Below are 26,800 nucleotides of genomic sequence, written 5' to 3' on the forward strand. Positions count from 1 at the left end.
TTTACATTTTATTTTAACACAGATGATTACAGTCGTCATGAGTCATAATCAGTTTTTGTGTTCATAAAATGTACATCATGAAATTCACCTTGAGAGAAGAGAATACCTGGAGAATAGCAGGAGAACTGGTTTTCTTGATGCTCATTTTGAGAATACACTTGGGAGCTAATTGTAACATTTTGTATTAACTGGGGTTCTGTTTCTTTAGGCAAAGTGCTTTCTAGTGCTTCTCCTCTCCCTACAATTGCATTTATATTCTGGGGTTTTCCTTGTTAGCGTGGGGGATGACATACATAATCTTGTTCAAAGTAGTACTTACCATTCATCAACCTTTCCTCATTTTCTGGTGAGGAAAAAAGTCTGTGATTGACCATTTATATAATACCGCGGGGCATGTTGAAGTGATTTAGTTTTATTTTCCATATTAATTTGTTTGCAGGACACCACAACCAGTGACAGTGTGATTTACTGATAATTTCTCATTTCTATGAAAGTGCAACCATTTTGATATTAAGAAATTTACACACACGCACGGGCGCTCGCGTGCACACACACACACACACACACACACACACACACACACACACACACACACACACACACACACACACATAAATCACTTAGAATAGCCAAGCAAAAGTTTACTCATGTTGGACCATTTTGATCCTTTAAAGATGTTGTCTTCATTTTCTGAAAACCCACCTAATTTCTTTCTGGTGGATGAAATATATTATTGTAGCCTAACTCTGCAGGACGAAGGGTTATTACTGAAACAGTTGCACTCGTTATTTAGTCCATAAGTTGTGTATTTCCCAAATGTTACAAACTTGTTTAAAAAGTCTGAGTTTTACTTTTACTGTTTACTACTTCTGATCAATAACTGTATCCCTGTGGTTTGCCATGAATTAATTTTTGCACATTTATAAACTAGTACAGAGTCACAGGACCTTTTTTTTTGGTTGTTACCCCTTTACACATTTTCAGACCGCTAAGGAGACACTGTAAAACTAATTCAGTAGTAAAAGTATACAGGGAAGGTGTGTCATATTGCCTCATTAGGACAGAATACTAAGTTTGAGAACAGTAGTACTTCTTTTCAACTGGACTCAGCTATGGTACTGTTAACAAATGCCTATGCAGACGTGATGGGGAAAAAGACTGTGGATAAAGATAAAACAAAAGAAAAATAATTTGCTCAGCTGGGCTTATTTCACATAGCTGATGTGAATCTACTAGCCTTTTTAAATGTGTCACTGTATGATGCACAGCTATTCATACTGTTGCGTTCATTTTACGTTGATACAGGAAGACATGGTATCAAAGCAAGTAGCAGTCCTCCAGAATGGTGAAGTTCCAGAAGAAGAAGCGCTCAAAATCAAATCAGTAATGCAATATGGTTATTATGAGTGCACCACTGTTTCATCTGCCATTAACATTTTCACATTATAGGCGATCCCATAGGGGGTTTGCCTCTGTAAAACCATTAACCTTAGACCTCATAACAAGTAACACTTCCATCCTTTTGCACACTGTAGCTTACACTGCTAATCTGGTATCTTATCATTAATGCCCTACCATATATTTATTAAAGCAGCAGTAGTAGCTAGAAAGTATTATTTGTACAATTTCTGTTCTGGCTCATAGTTTAGCTTTCACATATTATATTTAACATATACTATAGGCTTAAGTATGTGTTTCTCCTGATTTTTAACATATTTATTATATGTGTGACACCATATAATTTATTTTGGCCTATGTTCACTTTGTACAGTCTCCCATTTTCTATTTCAAATACACCTTGGTCAAAGGAAAAGGTACTAATTTTTAGATGAATCGGAAACTTTCAGCAGTAAGACTACAGCTGCCTTGTATTCTTGGACATCCAGTACCAAGGATGTGTATTAAGCATTAGAAAAATTATGCAAACAAAGAAGCATGCAGTCTGATCACACCATTTATGTTTATTGGGGGTGAGAGTGTTTAAAATAGCTGTTGCTAATCATACTGCTGCTTTAACAATAAATGTTCACTTCTTTTAACAAAATCCACTCTAGGCTGTGTGTGTTTCCTCATTGTATTCTCTAGATGACCCTCTGATATCTTATGGGTTCACAGCATGGTGTGGTTCTTCATAAGTAACTGTGTTAGGAACTCTTTCTGTATTTAGAATTTGAATACCATTGACTTCATGCATGAAGGTGAAAGAGGTGACTGAAAGGGATTTGATACAGGAAAACACACCTCAGATGTGTTTTTCTGTAATTATTAGTACAATTACTGTGACCTCTTGCATCAAATCTGGCAACTCGAAGATGTGAAGTAAAGTTGTGTAGAACTACTTTTGCTGCAGTTACTGTGCCGTCCTTTTCTTGTATTTTGTTGTATGTAGTGCAGCCTTTTGAGGTGTGGCAGGTTTCACTACCACTTCACTGACGGTGTGAACCATGGTAACTAGTAAACATAATCTGCATATGTGATAGAAGCTTTGGTAACTCAGCACTAGGGCTTCTAGGCTGATGTGTTTGATTGTCAGTAATAAGCATAGCATTGTTTCTAAGTTAGAATACATCTGTACCAGTGTTAATGAAAATATGCAAAGTATATAGAATTATTCAAATTTAAGATAACATATTCCTTGAAGAATACAGTTTGAGGAACGACAGAGCCACTTAAGAAGGTACAAATGAATGATCTTGTTACAGAATAAGGGCAGTGCAAGTACACTAAGGTTTTTGATAACCAGTTTATGCGTTATAACATGGGTAATAGTAATACCACAGAATTAATTTATTTCTGTTTCACCAGTATTGCAGGTGCTTATAAGACCCAGTTGTCAAGTGCTGGTACTCATAGCCGGCCTTAGGCATAGGCCAACTAGGCGGCCGCCTAGGCCACCGCTGTACTAGGGGCACTTTTCCAGTATTTATTTGGTGTAGGTAGACTAGGATGGGGGCATCGGTTGGTATGGTGGGGGCGCCATGGAGCCCTTTTGCCTAGGGCACCAGTTGACCTAAGGCCGCTCCTGCTGGTACTCCATGCAACCATTCCTAATAAGTAGCATAGAGTTTGAGCATTATCCTATCGCATATGAAGTATGTAACTTTAAAAGTTAGTAAGTTAGCTGTATTGATCAATATAAATGCATAACTCACTGAGGCCAGACCATATTCTCAGTGTCTGTATCTTATTTATTGGCTTTTCAGACATCATGGTGCAACAAGTGGGAGAAAAAGATGTAAATGTAAAAGAAACATTCCAAGCTGAAGTTCTTTCAGTAAGATATTGAGAAGTTCTGTAAGCTAAAAAAATTAAGACAAAGCTTTTAGCATTGTTTATTTTAAGAAAATACATAGTTCTTTGGAAAAGAAATCTGAAACAAAATACCATGTGAAACCTGCCAGGTCAAATAAAATATGATTCTGATTTAAAAAGAGCAGAGTAAATACAGAAGTTATTGCTACAAGCATATTCTGAGACTTTTCAATCTATGTGTCCTGCAGTTGCCACATCTGTCTAACTTCCAGCAGCAGGGAAAAGAAGATGGTTCTTGTTGTGGTAGGAGAGCCTCAAGTGGCATTCATACATTAAAAAAAAACACAAATTCCACGGCCACAGACTGCTGAAATGACGACTCAAATAGGACTATTTTTGACAATTTTATTAGCGCTTTCGGAAAAAGCGTTGTTTTTCCTTCATCAGACAAATGACAAGAAACAGTAAATTCATTTAAATAGCCCACCTAATTAATTAATGCTTATTGCCAATTTAAAAATTTAAAGACATCATACTTCCCTTTTAACTCATGAACTGATACAACTATCCCCTTATGACAATCAGAAAAGAGAAAAAAAGGGGAAATAAAGAAAAAAACAAAGAAAAAAAACATGATGCTAACAATGAACATATATCAGTATATAAATAAATAAGCATTCATTCAAAAAACGTTCATTAAAACATATATCTTACCCATAAATATAACTTATTATAAATATTATATATAATAATAAGCTAAAATACATATTGTTATCTAAAAAAATACTACATCACTATTATTAGAAAATATTAATATAAATATACATGTTGGCTCCTTGATTATCTTTTTAGTGCTGATAATTTTAAAATACATTTGACTGAAATAAAATCATTAAGCCCTGGGTAACAATAAGCCATAGTCCTTACTTGCCAATATAGTTCCTCAAGTTCTAAAGAAATTTGCCATGGCCCTCCTTTTGGATCTTTATTCACTTGTTTTAACACAGAAAATTTAAAATGATGGTCAGGATACATGTGTATATGTCTGACTAAAGCATCATTACAGTTATTTTTGTTGATGGCATACATGTGCTCATATATACGTTGTCTAAGTTTCCTCTCGGTCTTGCCTATATAATATGCAGAACATTCCTGACAACTAGCAACATAGACTACTTGTTTTGATTCACAAGAAAACCTACCATTAATTTTATAAAAACATCTCTGATTTTAAACTGGTAGGCTAAATTAAGGTGTCTACATTGTTGGCATGTCCCACATTTAAACATCCCTTTATTTGTCTTAGTGGAAATGTTATAAGGCAAGGCTAATAAGGCTTTTAAATTTGCCCCTCTTCTAAATGTAATATGAGGAAGCTCATCCAAAAATGTAATCAACGTACTATCTTCCTTAAGAAAATTCCAATTTTTAATAAGAATTTCCCTAATGAATGTGTGGTCCAAATTATATGTACAAATAAAACTAGTTGGAAAATTATTTTTTCCTCGCTCAGTAATTACATTAGGTTGGATTGGATCCCCCAAAACTTCATTATTAATTACCGAACTTGGGGATGTGACTATAAAATTTACTAACAAAGGTGTAAAATGCCCCTTTTCCCTTTTAAGCATTACTTCCTTTGCAACATTAGTCACCAAAGATCTTGGATAACCCCTACAACAAAACATACTCTTTAATTTTTCACATTCCTCCACAAAATCATTATCATCAGAAACCATCCTCGCTGCCCTGACAAATTGTCCTTTCACAACAGCCCGTTTCTGAAAATAAGGATGGCAACTGGAAAAATGGAGGAGAGAGTTAGAGTATGTCGGCTTCCTATAAATAGTGCTTTTAAACTTGTTGTTAATAATGTCTTTACTAAGGTGAACATCCAAGAAACTTATGATGTCTGTGTGGAAAGAATATGTAAATTATTTGAAAATGTCTTATTTAAAGAGCATGTCGCCTGGTATACTAGATACCAGGACGACATGTTCTTTTTATGGAAAGGTTCTGGCGATTTGGTTTCTGAATTTATTAGTTCCATGACAGCCATGACTGACTTTTTACAATTTACATATTCTTGCTTAAAAGGGAAATGGGGCATTTTACACCTTTGTTAGTAAATTTTATAGTCACATCCCCAAGTTCGGTAATTAATAATGAAGTTTTGGGGGATCCAATCCAACCTAATGTAATTACTGAGCGAGGAAAAAATAATTTTCCAACTAGTTTTATTTGTACATATAATTTGGACCACACATTCATTAGGGAAATTCTTATTAAAAATTGGAATTTTCTTAAGGAAGATAGTACGTTGATTAAATTTTTGGATGAGCTTCCTCATATTACATTTAGAAGAGGGGCAAATTTAAAAGCCTTATTAGCCTTGCCTTATAACATTTCCACTAAGACAAATAAAGGGATGTTTAAATGTGGGACATGCCAACAATATAGACACCTTAATTTAGCCTACCAGTTTAAAATCAGAGATGTTTTTTATAAAATTAATGGTAGGTTTTCTTGTGAATCAAAACAAGTAGTCTATGTTGCTAGTTGTCAGGAATGTTCTGCATATTATATAGGCAAGACCGAGAGGAAACTTAGACAACGTATATATGAGCACATGTATGCCATCAACAAAAATAACTGTAATGATGTTTTAGTCAGACATATACACATGTATCCTGACCATCATTTTAAATTTTCTGTGTTAAAACAAGTGAATAAAGATCCAAAAGGAGGGCCATGGCAAATTTCTTTAGAACTTGAGGAACTATATTGGCAAGTAAGGACTATGGCTTATTGTTACCCAGGGCTTAATGATTTTATTTCAATCAAATGTATTTTAAAATTATCAGCACTAAAAAGATAATCAAGGAGCCAACATGTATATTTATATTAATATTTTCTAATAATAGTGATGTAGTATTTTTTTAGATAACAATATGTATTTTAGCTTATTATTATATATAATATTTATAATAAGTTATATTTATGGGTAAGATATATGTTTTAATGAATGTTTTTTGAATGAATGCTTATTTATTTATATATTGATATATGTTCATTGTTAGCATCATGTTTTTTTCTTTGTTTTTTTCTTTATTTCCCCTTTTTTTCTCTTTTCTGATTGTCATAAGGGGATAGTTGTATCAGTTTATGAGTTAAAAGGGAAGTATGATGTCTTTAAATTTTTAAATTGGCAATAAGCATTAATTAATTAGGTGGGCTATTTAAATGAATTTACTGTTACTTGTCATTTGGCTGATGAAGGAAAAACAACGCTTTTTCCGAAAGCGCTAATAAAATTGTCAAAAATAGTCCTATTTGAGCCACCATTTCAGCAGTCTGTGGCCGTGGAATTTGTGTTTTTTCTACTAGTTTTTGGTTCTGCATTCGTACATTAAGTTAAATTAATCAGGGGGCTATGTTAGTAAATTCTTAGACAGAGTCAGTCATCCCTGTAATTTTACTGGAAGTTCAGGAAAGTATAATTCTGTAAAACCTTACTCTAACAGTAGATGTCCTTCTCTTCACTGTTGCAGTATTCGGTACATAAGGGATGTCCTTTCCCGGGCAGCCCATCACTTGGCCAGTATGCATTATCTTAAAAGAGATCTTGTTTACACTGTACATCACAGATGTTCTTCGTGTTTCACTGTTGCATTCATCACATTTGGGTTATCTGCTTGCAGTAGCCCTCAGTCGGCCTGATTATCAAAGTCTTGGGTCCTGCGTCGGTTGCTGTCTCATCTTCCGTGACGTCAGGTAGTCAGGGGTATAAAACATGCAACCAACTCCATTACATCAGTCTTTCTTGCTGTGCAGTGCCCGAAGCAGAAGCAGTGCACAAGTGCTGGTAGGCCGACTCCTGAAATTTTCATTTTCGAGTTTCAGAACCGAAGTCTTCAACTAAAGCTAAATACCTCATTGGGGAAACTTTTTCTTGCTCTAAACCGATGTCAGTAAAAGTCAATAATTGTATTTCTTGTGGAAAGCAAATACCTCATAAAGATTTTCATTCGTACTATATTCCTTGCCTAGGCCCTGACCATGACGTACCTCGCTGTTGGTTTTGTGCCTTATTTAATCCACGAACTATTCGTCTTCGGTACATTTTTGCTTTTAAATATTTTGGTACTCGGTTCAATTATCCAGCTATGTCTTCGGTAAGCCATCTGACTACCGACATTCCGAAAAAACTCAAAGATGAAGACAGAGACAGGCCGCATAGGTCCAAAGCTGCCAATGACACTTCTCCTAAGCTAGTCGCCAGTTCGCCGGTACTCAGTGAGGTGCTTTCATAGCCCCTGATACCCGCTACTTCAGATTCGCAGGCCTCTACTGAGACCTATTCGGAGTCCAGTATGCCGTGAGATGTTTCAACTGTGGAACCTGCGGATGTCTCTACCTTGGATGGGTCCAGATCCGCTGTGCAGGCACTGGCTTCTGAGGGTGTATTCAGGCCTACTGACTTGCATATTAAACCAATGCCATCTTCTTCTTCAAGGCCCAAAACTCGAACCATGCCTAGGAAACCGATGCCCAGACCACATGGTCAGGCCTCTGTGCCTAAAAAACAAATGATAAAAATGGCTGAAGACCTTATTACTTTAATCAGGGGAAGCCAACCTTCCACCTCTAAGAGACCTAGGACTGAATTTGCTTATGATACTTCTGACCAGGATTCTGAAATTTCTGTCTCCTCTGATGATCAAGATTTACCCTTATCTACCTATGAGGATTCTGATGCAGAGGACTCTATTCCCTCTGATTCTCCCCTAGAGGATTTTTCTTTTGGTGAAACCTTGCATACTCTTAGGGAGCATTTTCACTGGGAAAGCGAGGATTACTCTTATTCTAAAAAGAGGCTTAGAGATTTCTTACTCCTGCCCCAACACAGATCTTTAGCTATCCCTCCTGTGCTGGACATTGTTGACGATGCCTTTTCAGAATCTAGATTGGCCCCTGACTCTACCTCCTGCTCCCAGACAACCTGATAGATATTACAGGGTTCCTGATTCTCACAAGTTCCTTTTTAAAAATCCTACTGCGGCTCCTGAGACCATTTCACAGGGACCCAAGGGCATTAAGGCGACTACTGCCAAAAACCCTACCCCCTCTGATAGATATTCCAGGGCCCTGGATAGATGGGGTAAGAAGGTATACACCTCTGCAATCTTGGCCATCAGGGCCTTAAATTGCCAGTTTCATATGTTAAAGTATCAGCAGCATATTATTGGATTGCTTAAACAGAAAATTATGTTGATTCCTGATTGTGCTGAAAATAAAGATTTACAGGATGTAATGCATTCTGCTGAACAGGTTGGAAAACATTTGATTCACTAGAGGCATCTTTCAGGGCTACTGTCACTGGGTCTGTACTTAAGAAGGCATGGTTGGCTTAAGGAGCAATCTTTGCCAGATCATATTAAATCTAAATTGCTGGATGCTCCCTTAAATCAGGACTACCTGTTTGGCGACAAAGCCGAAGAAGTTCTTAAAAAGATGGAGGAAAAAGCTAAATCCATGCAAACTGTTAAAGATGTCTTACAAGTGCAGCCTCCTAGATTTAGTAGGCATTGGCCCTTAAAAAAATTGGTCCTTTCCTGCCTCTTCCAGGCCTTCTCAGTTCAAACCCAGAACTAGCAGAACACCCAGGCTTCAGTCCCAGTGTACGCACAGGACTAAGCAGTGGAAGGCTCCCACTTCCAAATCAGGGAGTAGTAAGACTCCCCCCTATGGTAAGCTGTCTCAATGACTTAACTTTAAAACTTCCAAGCACTTCTCAGCTGACTGCTCCTTTAGGGGGAAAGATTGCACTGCAACAAAAAACTGGGAACTCATTAGCCAGGACAAATGGGTTTTAAACATAGTTTCCTAAGGATACAGATTTCACTTCCACACGTTACCAACCCCAAACGGTTGGCCAGCTCTACCCCCAAATCATTGGGCAGAGGCTCAAAAGCAAGTACTCTCTCTCTTAAGATTAAAGGCTATTCAGACTGTACCAGAAGAGGAAAGGGGACAAGGTTTCTATTCAAGACTTTGCCTGGTACCCAGAAAAGCAACTCATGGTGTCCTGTCCTGGACCTGTCTATCCTAAACACCTTTTTGGTGATTCCAAAATTCAAGATGCTAACTCTTCACCAGTTGCTTCCCATGATAGGCAAAGATGCCTGGTTGGCAACACTGGATTTAAAGGAAGCCTACCTGCACATCCCAATCAGGGAATCTTGCAGAAAATACCTACGCTTCAAAGCAGGCTGCATGCACTACCAGTTCTCTGCACTGCCCTTTGGCTTATCTACTGCACCCAAGATATTCACAAAGTGCCTAGCTCCAGTCATTGCATTTTGCAGGCAAAGAAATATTCAAATATACCCATACCTGGACGATTCAGGCAGAAAGCCAGAACATACTTCTGAATCATCTGGCATTTGTACAAAAGGTGTTTAACTTGTCTGGGGTACACCATAAAAGTAAAGAAATCACATCTGGTACCCTGTCAACAAATTATATTCCTTGGAGCAAGCTTGAACACAACTTCCCAGATGGCTTTCCTCATGCCAGAGAAACAAATTCATTTGACAACTTACTTACTAGTGGCCACAAAACCCCTGCTATCTTCATGGCAAATACTGCAAGCCTTGGGGTTCATGGCCTCGTGCATTCTACTAATTCCATATGCAAGACTGCATATGAGGAAACTACAATGGTATCTAAAAAGCCTATGGTGTCAACATTCTTAGGATCTAAAAGCAATGATTCCTATCATATCTTGCCTATGGTTAGAATTCCTTTGGTGGGCAGAGGCCTGCCACCAAAACAAGGGACTACCATTCACTCTACCCCCTGCTGCCCAAACCCTAACAGACTCATCAGACTATGCATGGGGGGCTCACCTAGCAGGGAAGTGCATTCAGGGCAAATGGAACCCAAGTCAAATGCACCTGCATATCAATCAAAAAGAAATGTTAGCTGTACAGAATGCTCTGACAGCCTTCAAGGGCCACATGCTTCCAGGACAATTAATGGTAAAGACGGACAACACCACTGTTATGTGATGCGTAAACAAGCAGGGGGGTACCCATTCTTACCCCCTCTGCAGACGAGCCGTGGCTCTGTGGAACTCAGCCTTGAGCTACCAAGTGCATCTACAGGCTCAATTCCTGCTAGGAAAACTAAATACACTGGCAGATGAACTAAGCAGAAATTTCATGGACTCACATGAGTGGAAACTGGAACCAAAGATTTTCAACATGTTGATCAACAAATGGGGGATCCCAGATATAGACCTGTTTGCCTCCCCCAGAACTACTAATTAGACAAATTCTGCACAAGGACTCCCCACAAACAAGCTTGGAAAGTGGATGCTCTGTCCTTCAGCTGGCAAAATCTATCAGTTTATGCCTTTCCTCCTCTGCCTCCTCTCCAAAGTACTACTAAAGATCAGACAGGACAAACCAAGGGTGATATTGATTGCACCAGACTGGCAATGCCAACACTGGCACCCCCTCTTGCACAGTGTGTCACAACTGGCCCTATGGGGCCTACCTCAGACCCCTACCCTGCTGTCTCAGCAGGAGAGTCAGATTCTGCACCCCCAGCTTCAAACCCTGAACCTGGCAGCCTGGCTAATTACCTAATCTCTTCATTACCATCCCTCAGTAAACAAGTGTTCAACGTCACTTTGGAGGCAAGGAGGCCTAGTACTAGAAAATCTTATGCTGAAAAATGGAAAAGATTCTGTGCCTAGAACCAAACTCAAGGGATGGCCACAGCAGCACCCAATTTACCTAAGATTCTTCAATACTTAACTGAGATGCTTCACAAGGGCCTTTCCTTTTCCTCCATCAAAATTCACGCCTCAGCCATTTCAGCTCATTACAACACAAAACCACCCCTCTTTTCTCACCCACTGCTCAAGCAGTTCCTCAGAGGGGCCAAAAACTTAAGATCACCCAGGAGAGCCCCAACTCCAGCCTGGGACCTTAATTTTGTATTGGAGAAACTCACTCTTCCTCCTTTCGAGCCAGCTGCAAGTGCAGAGTTAAATTCCTTTCCTGGAAAACAGCTTTCCTTTTAGCAATCACTTCAGCAAGAAGGGTATCTGAATTACAGGGCCTTATGTCAGTGGAGCCTTTCATCATCTTTCATGCGGACAGGGTGTCCCTCAGGACCAATCCCTCTTTCATGCCCAAGGTGGTACCCAGTGTGGCTCTTAATCAGTCCATTCATTTGCCAACCATCTTTTCTAATCCACAGAACAAAGGGGAATAGATACTGCAATCCTTAGATCCTGCACAGACAACTTAGATTTTACTTGGACAGGACTAAACCTCAAAGGAAATCTAAACAACTGCTTATGGCATTTGCTGCAGGGACAGAGGGAAAGGCTATTTCAAAGCAAACCATTTCTAAATGGATAGGCCATTGCATTCATTTCTGCTATAAGCACCATATAAAACCTATCCCACAGGGGATTAGACCACATTCAACCAGGGCTGCATCTACCTCAACAGCCTTTCTCAGAGGTGTCCCTACCAGAGACATCCTAGAAGCTGCTACCTGGAGTTCTGTACATACTTTCACCAAGCATTACCATTTGCCAGTTTTCTCTACATCCAGAGCTGGCTTTGTCACTGCAGTCTTGTAGGGTCTTATAGCTGGTCCTAATGCTATCTAAATTCCTCCTCCCATCCTTAGCTTTGGGAATCTACCCAAATGTGATGACTGCAACAGTGAAACATGAAGAACATAGTACAGTTGTGTACACTTAACATAAATGTAGATGTTCGAGTGTAGTCACTGTTGCAGTCCTGGTTACCCTCTCTCCAGCCCCCTGACTTCTTTTGGCTATACCTCTATTCTCCTCTACTATACTTAAAAGCTTTTTGGTGTATTTGCTTTTTTGTTGGAGGTATAACCTTGTATATTTATATTTAATTGCTTCCCATTAAGGGGGGCACCTGACATCTGGGGCAAGAAAAACTGATGTAATGCCGTCAGCTGCATGTTTTATACCCCTGACTACCTGACGTCATGGAAGATGAGAAAGCAACCGACGCAGGACCCAAGACTTTGACAATCAGGCCGACTGAGGGCTACTGCAAGCAGATAACCCAAATGTGATGACTGCAACAGTGAATACACTTGAACATCTACATTTATGGTAAGTGTAACCAACTGTACTTTATGCTCTCAGCTCAGAATGTAGGGCATAAAAAGGGACATACGGATGCAACTGCCCAGCACTAAATTGCCCTATAAGAGAAAAGTTGTCATAGGACAAAAGAGTTTATGCACATCCAGAAGGAAAAAATACAGCATAAACCAGAAGGGGTTGGAGGGAGGGAGGAAGGAAGCGAATACTGCAACAGTGAACAGAGGGACATCTAGTGTTGTGGTAAGATTTTACACAAGTATGCTATGTCCTTCCATATCACTGTTGCAGTATTCAGTACATAAGGGAAGTAAAAAAGCTCAAGAAACAGAATGGGAAGTGGAAGACTGAGAAGAGCGATCAACAAACTCACACAAAATGGTTTCAGCAAAACCAGCTCTGGCCCTAGAAACCATATCTAACTTATAATGCTTAGTAAAGGTATGTAGTGAAGACCAAATAGCAGCTTCAAGAATGGAATTGGTGTCTAATCTCTGGAAGAAGGCACCAGAAGAGGCAACAGCTCATAGGTTCATAGATTAGTACTAGGCTAATTGCTCTTGCATGCCATTTTAAGTGTAGTCAATTATCCCCTGTAAGACTCAAACCCTGTACCTTGTGTTTGTAAGGCAAACACCTTAACCATTAGACCACCCTCCCAACCCAAGCTCTAGTGGAATGAGCTCTAACAGAAGCAGACAGAGATTTGCCATGAAAAAATAAAGAAAGGAAATGGCCTTAGAAATCCAGGAAGAGATGGTTTGCTTAGAAACAACCAAACCCAAAGATCCAGGATGAAAGAAAACAAAAAGCTGATCAGACTTATGAATAGTCCTAATTTTATCCAAGTAGTACCTGAGCTGTCTCTGCAAATCCAGGGTATTCAGGACCCTCTCAGGAGCAGACTGAAGAGAATGGTAAAAAGAAGGGAGTTATATCGACTGACTCAAGGGCAGCTCATTGACTACCTTGGGCATAAAAGAAAGATTAGTATGAAGGGACACCCTTTCCAGTGAAAAAAAAGGGAGGAATGGCCATAAGGGCCTGGAGCTCAGAATCCCTCTGAGCAGAACTAAGAGCCAGCAACAGAACAGTCTTCTAGGTACAGTGTTGCAAAGAAGTAGAATCTGTAGGCTCAAAAGGAGCCTGAATTAAATTTTCCAAAACAAAATTAGGGACCCAAGGAGGAGGAATAGGCTTTCTTGAGGCCTGATATACAGGATGCCTTTAAGAAATTGATTGACCTCAAAATGAGAAGTCAAAAGAGGATTCAAGGGCAGACAAGTAGAAATGGCTGACAAATAGGCCTTCACAGAAAAATAAGACAAGCCAGACTGGAGCAACTCACACAAATAAGAGAGGACCTTAGGGACCCCCATTGAAAAAAGGATCCTGTTATGAGCATGGTACTAGACTGAAAACCTTTTCCATCTGGACATATAAGATTTTCTCTTTGAAGGTTTTCTTACCTCCTGTAAAACTTTGAGCATATCCTCAGAAAAGAGGTGCCTAAAAGGGATCAAAACCCTGTCACCGGTAATGTCAATTGCAGAGTGTAAAAGTGGGAATGGATGAGAGACCCCTTGTTATGTGTGTGAAGATCTAACCGGTGAAGTAACTTGTGATGATTGCCCCTGGCCAGGTGCATTAAGACGGGGAACCAGTGCTGTCTCGGCCAAAAGGGAGTCACTAGCAAGATTTTTGGGGAGTCCAGCTGAATCTTCTGCAGGACTCTTGGAAGTAGAGGAAGAGGAGGGAAAACATAAAGAAACCTCCCTTTCCATGGAAAGGATATGGCGTCTGTTCCAGGCCAGATGGCATGCACTGTGGAACAGAAGAGAGTAATCTACCTGTTCAGAGGGGAGGCAAAAAGATCTACCTGAGGAATACCCTACCGATGATCAATGTCCAGAAACACGTCCCTGTGAAGCATCCATTTGTGAACCTGTGCTTTGGACCTGCTCAGAAATTCTGCCATAAGATTGTGCCCTGAAGGAATGTATACTGCTTGAAAAGTTAACTGATAACAGAGAGCCACTTCCCAAGCCTGACGCGCCACCCTGCAGAGGAGGTAAGATTTAATGCCCCTCGATTATTAACATACCACATCACTGTAGTGTTGTCTGTGTACACCTTCAAGGGGCCTGGAGAGAATATGGGTTGAAAATCTGAAGGGCCAGCATTAGTGCCCTCATCTCTTTGATGTTGATATGGTCTGATGTTTGATGAGGAGACCAAAGACCCTGAACTTTCAGGTGACCAAGAGATGGCCCCCACCCCATGTTTGAGGCAGCACTGAATAGCTCTTGAGAAGAGGACTGGAGTCTGAAACGACCTGCCTGAGCTGAGAGTGAACTGTTGAATCCACAGCTCAAATTCCTTCTTGAGACAGGGAAGAAGAGGTACACTGAAATTCAGAGGGTGACTTGAGGTACCATTGAAGTTTCTGCATATGCAGTCTGGCAAGAGGAAGCATCAGAATAGAAGAGACCATGAATCCCAGGGCCCAAAGAAACTCCCTGGCTGGCATGGCAGTCAGAGGAAGAAGAGACTGAAAGAAGGCATTCAGCCACAATACCTTTGGAGGTGGAAGAGAGGCCAACATTGGCATCATCTGAGTCCTGCAACCCACATACACATGATCTTGAGAGGGAGTCAGGATGGAATTTTGGAAGCTGATAGTAAACCCTAGACATTGATGAAGAGAGATGGTGAACTGCAGATCCTGCAACAATCAACTGGGAGAAGGCACCTGAAGCAACAGGTCATCTAGATAAGGAAAAATCTGAATGCCTTGGAGCCGGCAGAAGGCAATCACAGGAGCTAGGCATTGTGTGAATACCCTTGGGGCAGTAGAGAGGCCAAGGGGCATAGTAGAGAACTGAAAATGAGGGGAAGACACAGAGAAATGTAAAAACATCCTGAAGAGAGGATGAGTACGGATATGAAGGTAAGCATCTTTCAGATCCAAGGACACCAGAAAAGCCTGGAATAATGCAGAGTTTAAAGAGTAAGCATTCGAAAGGAAGGGATCTCAAGAAAGATGTTGAGCCGGGAGAGATCCAAAATAGCTCTCTAAGTGTCCTCCTTTCAAGGAACCAGGAACATCATGGAATAAAAACCCCATCCCACTTGGTAAGGGGAGACAGGTTGAATGGTTCCTTGATTCAGCAGGGACCCTAGAACCACTGGGAACTGAGAAAGTTGCTCTGCAGGAGGTTGAGGAATCCCAGAAAAAGGAGGGAGAGATTTCAATATCATGAAGTAACCCTGACGGATAATATAAAGAACCAAAGAGGCTAAAGTGATGAGATGCCAATTTGGAAGACAAAGGGAGACCTGAAGGGACAAATGAACCTGGTGTAAAGGCAGGGGGTGAATTGTCAAAGAAAATCAGGCTTATCAGGTAAAGGAGGCTTCCGGGCCACAGAAATCTGAGAAGCCTTAGCAGAAGGGGCCTTACTTCCACCCTTCCTGCTCTTGGATGCATGGCGGGTTTGCCTGAGAACAGAAGCAGATCTAGAAGGATAATTCCTCTGGAACTTAGGGGTAGGAGAGACAAAAATATGTTTAAGGTCTTACCTTTGCCTTTCTCATGAAGAGACTTAAACAGCATCAGTCCCAAAAAGCTGAGTATTATCCAAGGGAGCATCCCATCAAATTGGCTTTAATGTCTTCAGGAAGAGACTGGAGATGAAGCCAAGAATAACACTTCATGACAGATCCAAAAGCAGCAGCGGCTTCAGCAGCATCATAGCTACACTTAATAGAGTGGTGAGCCAGTTGAGAAACAAAACCTAAAAAAGGTAAGGCAGAGGATTTGCCATCAGAATCAGGGGAGGGCAGAGATAACCTGATAAGCCTGAGCAATCAAGGCCAGAGCATACCTGGTCATGTGGGTCTGGTAATTAATAGCCCTAAAGGCCAAAGTAGAAGCAGTTTAAACTTTCTTGCTAATCCTCTTTATTGCCCTGCTATCCTTATTAGAAAGCAAAAGTTTGGAATTTGGGAAAAGTTTAGAAGGTTTGTCAGAAGAGTCTGACACCATAGCAGGATCAGCAGAAAGACATTTAAATAAAAATAAACAGTCCTCAGGAACCTTATAAAACCTGTCAAGTTTCTTAGGAGCAGGAGGCTGAGAATCAGGGGATTTGGAAGCAGCAATGAAAGTATCCATCAAGGCAGGCAATTCAGGAGGAACTACTGATGGTTTAGGAGTATACACCTCAGGCAACTGATAATATCTTCTCTGAATGTCTGACATTTGAGAAGAATCCCACTTAAAGAATTTCATCATCCTAGCAATTGTGCCCTCCAAAGAAATGATTCCTCGAAAGGAGACTCAGAGTTAACAGACTCCTTCCTCATCATCAGAACTATAAGCCAAAGGTGAAGGCGTCTGTGAAGAATAGGACCAAGACCTCTCATCAGACAGGGAATCCTCATCTGAGGAATCTGATTCCTTAAACCTTTAGAATAGGTAGAGGTCCAAGGAGAAGCATGTACTGAAACCCCTTGAGGAAGTTTTAGGGCCATTAAGGCAGAGAACAAGCCCTGAGTAAACTCCTGCCATTCCTTTTGATGATCTATCGGACAGATGGAAACATGCTTCAGTTTTTGTCTTTTCTTTGAGAGGACATCTGCCCTAACAAAGTCAGAGGTTCTGACCCTTGGGGAGATTCGAGAAGAGAAACCAGAACTTCCTCCCTGACCAATATTTGCGGAATCCCCTCTAGGGCCCTCCGAGATTCCCCTCTCGACGTCCAGAGTAAATGCCTGCAAAGCCTCAGAGGATGTGGAAGCTGGACAGCTAAAGAATTCGGCCAAGACTTTTTGGCCTTCTTCTTACCTAGTGAGAATATTTTGGGGTTAAAGGATTCCGCCATGGTACCCGGGGGTAACTGTCTAAGCCATTGGTTTTCAAGATAAAGGACTAGTGAAGAGAAATGGCTTCTGAGTGTCTTACAAATGCCTTACAGATACCACAAGAGGTATGATCATGGGAAGTGCCCAAATAAAAAAAAAGACACTGTTTGTGATGATCCTTTTGGGGAATCTGCCTTCCACACTGACATTTTCCCCTCTTGGATGACATGAGCTCTAGGTAGTGAAAAAAATACAAAACCAAAGAAATAGAATTTAAAAAGAAAAAGAAAAATAACCCAAATGGGGCACTTATCTGCTGTTGCTAAATATTCAGTACAGCAACAAAATGTTTAAACCAACTAGCAACAATGATGTTAGAACTGGTGGCAAAAAAAAAGTTATAGGTAGTTGTATCCATATGTCCTTTTTATGTCTTATGTTCTGTGCGGGGAGGATAAATGTTATGTATGGCATAAGTAAGATTTCCTTTAAGCTTATCTATACTGACAGAGCAAGAGGCTGTCCAGAAAAGGACATCCCTTATGTACTGAATACTGCAACAGTGATATGGGAGAACATCTACAGTTCACCATGGTGGAAGAGCCTGATATTTTATAGCCACTCAAGACAACGTTTATACAACTTAGGAGCATGTCCTCATTGGTCTCCCCTGCTACTGGTGTTGGCTACAGATGGCTGGCATCTGAATCTTTTGGTATCTGGTGATAAGTCCTTAGTGCCATCGATGGCAGCATATGTTGACCAATACATCTTTAAAGCAAGCCTTGATCAGCCATCACTTATATCAGTACCTGCGAAGGGCCTTGTCAAAGTAAAAGAGATAGGAGTCCTGTTCTTCCCATACCAGATGAGGACAAGTGTGTATTTTAAGTTGCAACACCGTTCCCTCCAGTATATCATACAACTTATGATGGGGATACATTCTCACCATCACCAGGCTCCCACATCAGGAACTGCCTTTAATGGCATTGTTACTATAACTGAACATTTGACTGATTTATCCTTAAAGAGGAGATCATCATGAATGTTCAATGTCTCAGAATCTATAGGTAGAGTTCCCCTCTGTTCAGAATGTTAATTTGGGTAGGGACAGTTGAAGACTAATCCAGTACTAAACACTTGTCTCCTTTTTCTTTCTCTCTTTTTATTTTTTTTGTGTATGTATATATATTTCTATACACACACACATATATATATATATATATATATATATATATATATGTGTGTATATATATATATATATATATATATATGTGTGTATATATATTTATTTATGATATACATCAGTGTTCAAAATGATGAGTCCTTAACTTCTTCCTTTTTTTCAGGCACATAGGGCAGTGAATTTTGCCTTGACTAGAAAGGTGGATATAGCTATGCTGCATCACTAATCCCACTTCTCAAATGTGCGCTGCTCTGGTGAATGTGACTATTTTCTTCGAGGATCACTGCTGCTGTTTGTTTACATATTCATGGGAAAGGTACAAAAGCAATAACCAACCCCTGTCCACCCTTTATTTACAAGATCCAGATTCAAACATTTTCCTACTCACTTTGATCTCACAAGTGAGTACTGACTTAACTTGAGGTAAAAAAAAAATATATATATATATATATGGTGCTAGGACTGTTGCTCGAAGTCACGTTTCTTCGAAACTAAAACAGGCGAGCACAGTTTAACAAAAGTGCATTTTTACCAAAAATGCACTTCCGCGAAAGACAAAAAAGAAAAAACACACACACATAAAAAAAGGGCAACTAAGTGATGGGGGCTGTTGCTTAGATTGCAATACAATGGGCATAAGGAAATATTCCCTTTTCCCACCATTGTGTGATCTCTAGGGTGAGAATATAAATGTAGGGGGTGTGTGGGTGCAAGATGGCTTGCCCCTCTGCATAAACATGATTCCTGGGTTTTTTTTCTAATTTTTAATGTTTTTTTTTTTTTGTCTTTCACGAACGTGCACTTTCATGAAACTGTGATAGCCCGTTTCAGTTTCGAAGAAACGTGATTTCGAGCAACAGTCCTAAGTTCATATATATATATATATATATATATATATATATATATATATATATATATAAATATCACTTAATCACCCTTATCCCCACAGACCGGCAGATCTCACACTTTACCTGCCTGCCCTAAACGTCCCGCTACTACCGCATACTCACACAGCCTTTCCCCATGTCGGCATCCTGTCAGGTAGAACCATAAATATATATATATATATATATCAAAAGCTAGCCTTAAGCAGCAGGCACTTGGTTTATGCAAATGTAAGAAATGAAACAGATGTTGCTTGACAAGTTTATGTAAAAATAATGATATAGTTTATAGGCTAATGCTGGATACTCTTATTCTGTCTTCACAGGTAGCATTAGAGCATGCTACTCTGCTTGTTTATAACTACATCACAGAATGCTTGTCAGAACTGGCTCAAGAGGTGCTCTAAGTCTGTTTTCTCATTTCCTTTTCCAAAAACTTTAGGGTATGAAACACTGTGTAGCTCTAGCTGATTAATGTAGAACCTGCTCTTCTAAAAGCCCATTTCTCCTGAACTGAACTCCGTTCATTGCACAGATATTTCTTTTTTTCATGAGTTGAGTTAATAAGCATAAGGGTGAAAAGCAAATTATTTACTTCAGCTGCATTAGTGATGCCTGAAAAGCAACATAAAGTAGAGGAGATTTGGGGGGAAATCATCAGAAATGGAAGTCCTGTTCCTGTTGGAAACACTAAGAATACAAAAGCCATAAGAAAGTCTACAGCCTGAAGCTTAAGTAGTTAATAAAGCAGCTGACCGACCATACGTTATTGTTTATGGAGAAGATAAATGATTGTTGACTGTGTACTTTGTAAGTCACTTGCTAGTATCTGTATTTCAGTATTTAATGCTTTGTATTGTTTCTTTAGTTGTTTGTGCACTTTAAAATGTTTATATTTGGTTATTCTGTCCCTTATTATGCTCCTACTCGATCATTCTGTTTTTTCTTTTGTTCTTTGTTTTTTTTTGGTTTGCAAACATAAGCTAAGCCTGAGGTCTGTCCAGGTGATAAAGTAATAAAGAAAATGGGAGGTTGTATAGAAGATATCTCAGATATTTGTATAAGACAAAAGTGCTGGTTAGATGAACAACGGGATATGTCAAAACTCTAGTTCTTTCACAGCAGATTAGAAATTGTGAAAAGTTACTCCTGAAGTCATATTTGTAGGAAGAGCTGTACTGATGCAAGAACTTTTCAAAATAAATAAATAAATAAATAAAATAAATAAATAATAAAAATGATAATGATGATGAAGATGTTAAATTCCCCATGTTTGAAAGATTACTGAAAAAAAAAACAGAAAGATATATAAACTTTTTTATAGATTTAGAAATGATTTTAAGGACTAAATAGTTTCATTCATTAAAAATGCTTTTAAATATGTTCAGAGTTATTATGTTATTGTAAGTAGCCCACCACATGCACAGCGTAGAATTAAGGTTAATTAAAAAACAATGTAATGTAATACTTGCTACATAGTATATTTTATATTTAAATGTGGTTGTTGTATATGACATAAATGCTAATGAGCTAATATATAGTTACATGCATGTCTGCAAGCTATATGGTATATTCTGTGTAGTAAACCACATCTTCTGGGTTTGTTTTATTTCCTGTTGAGGCACTACACATCTACTCTGGTTTCATGTAATGATTTTGGTGTGAGCTGATTGGTAGATATGTTACCTTTTCATCTAATCCACTTGTGTGCACCACCATTAATCTATACTGTTTGGATCCTCTTCTTTTGTAATACATTTAATGGCAGCCCTTAATTTAATATTGACTTTGTACATAAGTTATTTCAGGTAAGTAGTTTGTCTTTGGCAGGCAATGTGTGAAAAAGGTTTTCCATTAGTCCTTCTTTTTATTTTAGCTTTTAATTCTGAACTTAAGTCTGAGTCTTTGCTGGCCTGTTCCAAAATGTCCATTCAAAGACTATGATAGAAGGAGCTCAAAAACAGATCATACAACTCAGAAAGGAAAATGTAGAAATCCAGCTGAATAGTGTTACTTTACTGAGTGACATTTTTTTAGGAGTTGTACGTGTCTGATTCCCCAGAATATTCTTTGGAAAAACTAAAGTAGACCGCAGGTATGTGTTGGGGGGGGGGGGTTGAACCCATCTTTTTCTTTCTGTAACTGGAGGTTGACTTGCTTGCAGCTATTTTTTTTTTTTTTTTTTTTTAGTTTATTACACTGTAAGTGGCAAATGAGAGCTCTGGTGCCTCTTTGTTCATATTGAAGGGGTTCGGTAATCCTGTCATCTTCACACAAGGCACAAAAATGTGTTGCTATAAACTTTGCATCTTTGCATATTTATTGCTGCAGGTATTAAATACCAATATTTTAAATTCACAGTGAATATTTCGGGTTGTACCCAACCATTTTCAATCCAGTACAGGGTCGTGGGGAGTTAGAGCCCAAGTTGCTAATCAACAGGTATAAGGCAGTAGCTAGGCCAGGATGGGATACCAGTTCCTTTTAGGATAGATGCACATTTGCATTCACACCACATACATACAGTTTCAGTTATCACTCTTATGGATGTTCTTCATGTTTCACTGTTGCAGTCATTACATTTGGGTAATCTGCTGGCAGGTTGCCCTCAGTCGGCCTGATTAACAAAGTCTTGGGTCCTGTGTCGGTTGCTGTCCCTTCTTTCATGACGTCAGGTCATCAGGGGTATAAAACATGCAGTCAACGCCATTTTAATCAGTTTTTCTTGCCGCATGGTGCCCAAAGCAGAAGCAGTTCGCAAGTGCTGGTCGGCCGACTCCTGAAATTTTCATTTTCGAGTTTCAGAACCGAAGTCTTCAACCTAAAGCTAAGTACCCCGTTGGGGAAACTTTTTCTGGCTCCTTACCAATGTCAGTAAAAGTTAATAATTGTATTACTTGTGGGAAGCAAATACCTCATAAGGATTTTCATTTGTACTGTATTCCTTGCCTAGGCCCTGATCACAATGTGCCTTGCTGTCGGTTGTGTGCTAAATTTAACCAAAGCATTATTAAGCTTCGGTATATTTTTTCATCTAAATATTTTGACTCAAGATTTAACTATCCAGAAATGTCGTCGGTTAGCAATCTGACTACCGGAATTCACATAAAACGCAAAGAAAAAGACAGAGACAGACCATTAAGGTCCAAAACCGATGACGAAGCTTCTCCTAAGCCAGTCGCCAGTTCGCCGGTACTCAGTGAGGTGCTTTTGCAGCCCCTGATACCCGCTACTTTTGATTCGCAGCCTCTACCGAGACCCATTCGGAGTCTGGCATGCCGCGAGATATTTCAAGTATTGAACCCGTGGATGTCTCTCCCTTAGATGGGTCCGGAGCCGCTGAGTAGGCACTGGCTTCTGAGGGTGTTTTCAGGCCTAAAGATTTGTATATTAAACCAACGCCATTCTCAAAAACAAGGCCAAAACTAACTTCTATGCCTAAAAAACTGACGCATGGGCCACGTGCTCAGGCCCCTATGCCTAAAAGACAAATGATCAAAATGGCTGAGGATTTAATTACCTTGATCAGGGGTTCCCAACCCCCTTCTGCTAAGAAGCCTAGGCAAGGCACTGATTATGACTCTTCAGATAAGGTTTCCATTTCTTCTGATTCCTCTTCTGATCAGGAATTATCTATTCCACCTTATGAGGACTCTGATGCAGAAGAATCCATCCCTTCTGCTTCTCCTCCTGAGGATTTTTCTTTTGGAGAAACTTTGCATAACTTAAGAGAACATTTTCATTGGGAGAGTCAGGAGTTTTCAGACTCCAAAAAGAGGCTTAGGGATTTCCTTCTTCTACCTCAGCATAGGCCTTTGGCTATACCTCCTGTTCTAGACATTGTTGATGATGTTTTCTCAGAATCCAGCATGGCTCCTCATTCCCTGCCTCCAGCTCCTAGTAAGCCAGACAGATATTACAGGGTTCCTGACTCCCACAAATTTCTTTTTAAAAACCCTACTGCTGAGCCTGAAACAATTTCTCATGGTCCCAAGGGTGTTAAGGCTTCTACTGCTAAAAATCCTACCCCTTCTGATAGAGACTCCAGGGCACTGGATAGATGAGGTAAGAAGGTTTACACATCTGCAACCCTGGCAATTAGAGCTTAAAACTGTCAATTTCATATGCTTAAATATCAGCAGCATGTCATGGGCTTACTTAAACAAAAAATTATGTTGATTTCTGACTGTGTGGAAAATAAAGAGTTACAGGATTTATTGCATTCAGCTGAACAAGTTGGAAAGCATACTTTGCAGTGTGGTTTTGATTCCTTGGAGGCCTCTTGTAGGGTCGCTGTAACTGGATCTGTGATAAGAAGGCATGCTTGGCTCAAGGAGCAAAATTTGCCTGATCATGTTAAAGCAAAATTGTTGGATGCTCCTTTACAACAGGACAGTTTATTTGGTAATAAGGCAGAAGAAGTTTTGAAAAAGGTGGAAGACAAAGCTAAATCTATGCAAACTGTAAAAGATGTCCTTCAAGTGCAGCCACCCAGATTCAGTAGTCACTGGCCTCCTAAGAATTGGTCCTTTCCAGTACCCACCAGAGCTGCTCAGGTCAAACCCAGGCACTCCAAAGTCTCCAGGTTTCAGTCACAAGGAACGTACAGAATAAAACAGTGGGGTGCCTCCACCTCCAAGTCTGGAAGTAGCAAGGCAACCCCCTATGGTAAACAGTCTCAATGACTTTCCTCTGCCATTTCCAAACACTTATCTTTTGGCAGCCCCTTTGGGGGGAAAACTAGCACTTCATGCACAAAATTGGCATCTAATTACCCAGGACAAGTGGGTTTTAAATATAGTACCCCAGGGATACAGATTTCATTTCCACACGTTGCCAATTCCAAACGGATCGCCAGATCTGCCTCCAAATCAGTGGGCAGAGGCCCAGAAACAAGTTATGTCCCTCATGGATATGGGGGCTATTCAGCCAGTACCAGAAAAGGAAAAAGGACAAGGTTTTTATTCAAGACTTTTCCTGGTACCCAGAAAAGACAAATCATGGAATCCAATTCTGGACTTATCCATTCTAAATACTTTCCTGGACATTCCAAAATTCAAGATGCTGACTCTACAACAGTTACTGCCTATGCTAGGCAACAATGCCTGGCTGGTAAATCTAGACATAAAAGAGGCTTACCTGCATATCCCAATCAGGGACTCTTGCAGAAGATACCTCCGCTTCAAAGCAGGCTATTTGCATTACCAGTTCTCTGCACTGCCCTTTGGCTTATCTACTGCGCCCGGGGTCTTCACAAAGTGACTGGCACCAGTAATTGCATTTTGCAGACAAAGAAACATTCAAATTTATCCTTATATGGACAATTGTCTAATTCAGGCAGAAAACAAGGACACTCTTCTACAGCATCTGGCATTTGTAAAAAGACTTCTAACTTGCCTAGGGTACACCATAAACGAAAAGAGATCACAACTGGTACCCTCTCAAAAAATTACTTTCCTGGGTGCAAGCTTGAATACAACTGCCCAGATGGCTTACTTCACGCTTACCTCATGCCAGACAAACAATTCCAGTTGATGACTTACTCCAAACAAGTCGCCACAAAAACCCAGTTATCTGCAAGACAAATTCTGCAGGCCTTGGGGTTCATGGCTTCCTGCATTCTTCTAATTCCATATGCAAGACTGCATATGAGGAAACTTCAATGGTACCTAAAAAGCTTATGGAGTCAACATTGTCACAGCCTGGAAACAATGATTCCTATCATTCCTTGCCTGCAGTAAGGGTTCCTTTGGTGGGCAGAGGCCTGTCACCAAAACAAGGGACTGTCATTTATTCCACCCCCTGCCACCCAAACCCTGACTACAGATGCATCAGACTATGCTTGGGGGGTGCATCTGGCAGGGAGATGCATGCAGGGCAAATGGAGCCCAAATCAAATGCACCTGCATATCAACCAGAAAGAGATGCTAGCTGTACAGAATGCTCTGACAGCTTTCAAGGACTTTCTTCATCCAGGACAAGTACTGATAAAGACGGACAACACCACAGTCATGTGGTACATAAACAAGCAGGGGGGGTACCCATTCCTACCCCCTTTGCAGACTAACCATGGCCTTGTGGAACACAGCCTTGACTTACCAAATACATCTACAAGCTCAATTCCTGCCAGGAAAACAAAATACTCTGACAGACAAACTAAGCAGAAATCTTATGGACCCACACAAATGGAAACTGGATCTGCAAATCTTCAGCATGTTGACATGCAAATGGGGGAGCCCAGACATAGATCTTTTTGCCTCACCCCAAAACTATCAGTTGGACAAATTCTGCACAAGAATTCATCACAAAAAAGCATGGAAAGTGGATGCTCTATCCTTCAGCTGGAAAAAACAGTCTATGCTTTTCCCCCTCTGCCTCTGCTCTCCAAAGTCTTACTAAAAGTCAGACAGGAAAAAACAAAAATGATTCTGATTGCTCCAGACTGGCCTCGCCAACACTGGTACCCACACCTATGCAATATGTCACACCTGCCTCCATGGTACCTGCCTCAGACACCTTATCTACTGTCTCAGCAGAACTTTCAAATTCTACACACTCAGCTCCAAATTCTGAATCTTGCAACATGGCTACTGAACTAACTTCACCAGTTACATGTCTCAGCAAACCTGTGATGGATGTCATTTTGGAGGCTAGAAGGCCTAGCACTAGAAAATCTTATGCTGATAAATGGAAAAGATTCTGTGCCTGGAATCAGGCGCACGGAATAAGCACAGAAATGCCCACTATTCCTCAGATTCTGCAATATTTAACTGAGATGCTTCACAAGGGCCTATCTTTCTCTTCCATAAAAATCCATGCCTCTGCCATTTCAGTTCATTACAACACAGAGCCTCCCCTCTTTTCTCATCCTCTGCTAAAGCAGTATCTTAGAGGGGCCAAAAATTTAAGACCTCCCAGGAGAGCACCAACTCCTGCATGGGACCTCAATTTTGTGTTGGAAAAACTCACCCTGCCTCCTTTTGAGCCAGCTGCTACTGCAGACATAAAATTTCTCTCTTGGAAGACAGCTTTTCTTTTAGCAGTCACTTCAGCTAGAAGGATCACAGAACTACAGGCTCTCATGGCAGTGGAGCCTTTTATTATTTTCTACCCGGACAGGGTAGCGCTCAAGACCAATCCATCCTTTATGCCTAAAGTGGTATCCAGTGTGGCTTTTAATCAGACCATTCATCTGCCAACTTTTTTTCCCAAATCCACAGAGCAAGGGAGAGCGGATTCTGCATTCATTGGATGTACACAGACAACTAAGATTCTACTTGAACAGGACAAAATCTCTAAGAAAATCTGAGCAACTACTGGTGGCATTTGCTACAGGGGCAGAGGCAAAGGCTATCTCAAAGCAGACAATTTCAAAATGGATAAGACATTGTATTTATTTCTGCTACATGCATCATGGCAAAACCTGTCCCCAAGGGGATC

General features: G+C 40.2%; 1 protein-coding gene across 4 annotated transcripts in view; it reads left to right on the forward strand.

Moving 5' to 3' along the window:
• The window catches only part of LOC122801831 (SH3 domain-binding glutamic acid-rich-like protein), a 600,908-nt gene that overhangs the window by 330,720 nt on the left and 243,388 nt on the right, over positions 1 to 26,800 (forward strand). For all 4 annotated transcript variants that reach the window (XM_044071471.1, XM_044071470.1, XM_044071472.1 and 1 more), the window contains exon 4: positions 1,306 to 1,383. In XM_044071471.1, coding sequence (XP_043927406.1) covers positions 1,306 to 1,383 — 78 coding nt within the window. The remainder of the gene's footprint in view (positions 1 to 1,305; positions 1,384 to 26,800) is intronic.

Source organism: Protopterus annectens, chromosome 5.part0 (genome assembly GCF_019279795.1).
Source record: "Protopterus annectens isolate FY-2018-M chromosome 5.part0, PAN1.0, whole genome shotgun sequence".
NCBI lineage: Eukaryota > Metazoa > Chordata > Ceratodontiformes > Protopteridae > Protopterus > Protopterus annectens.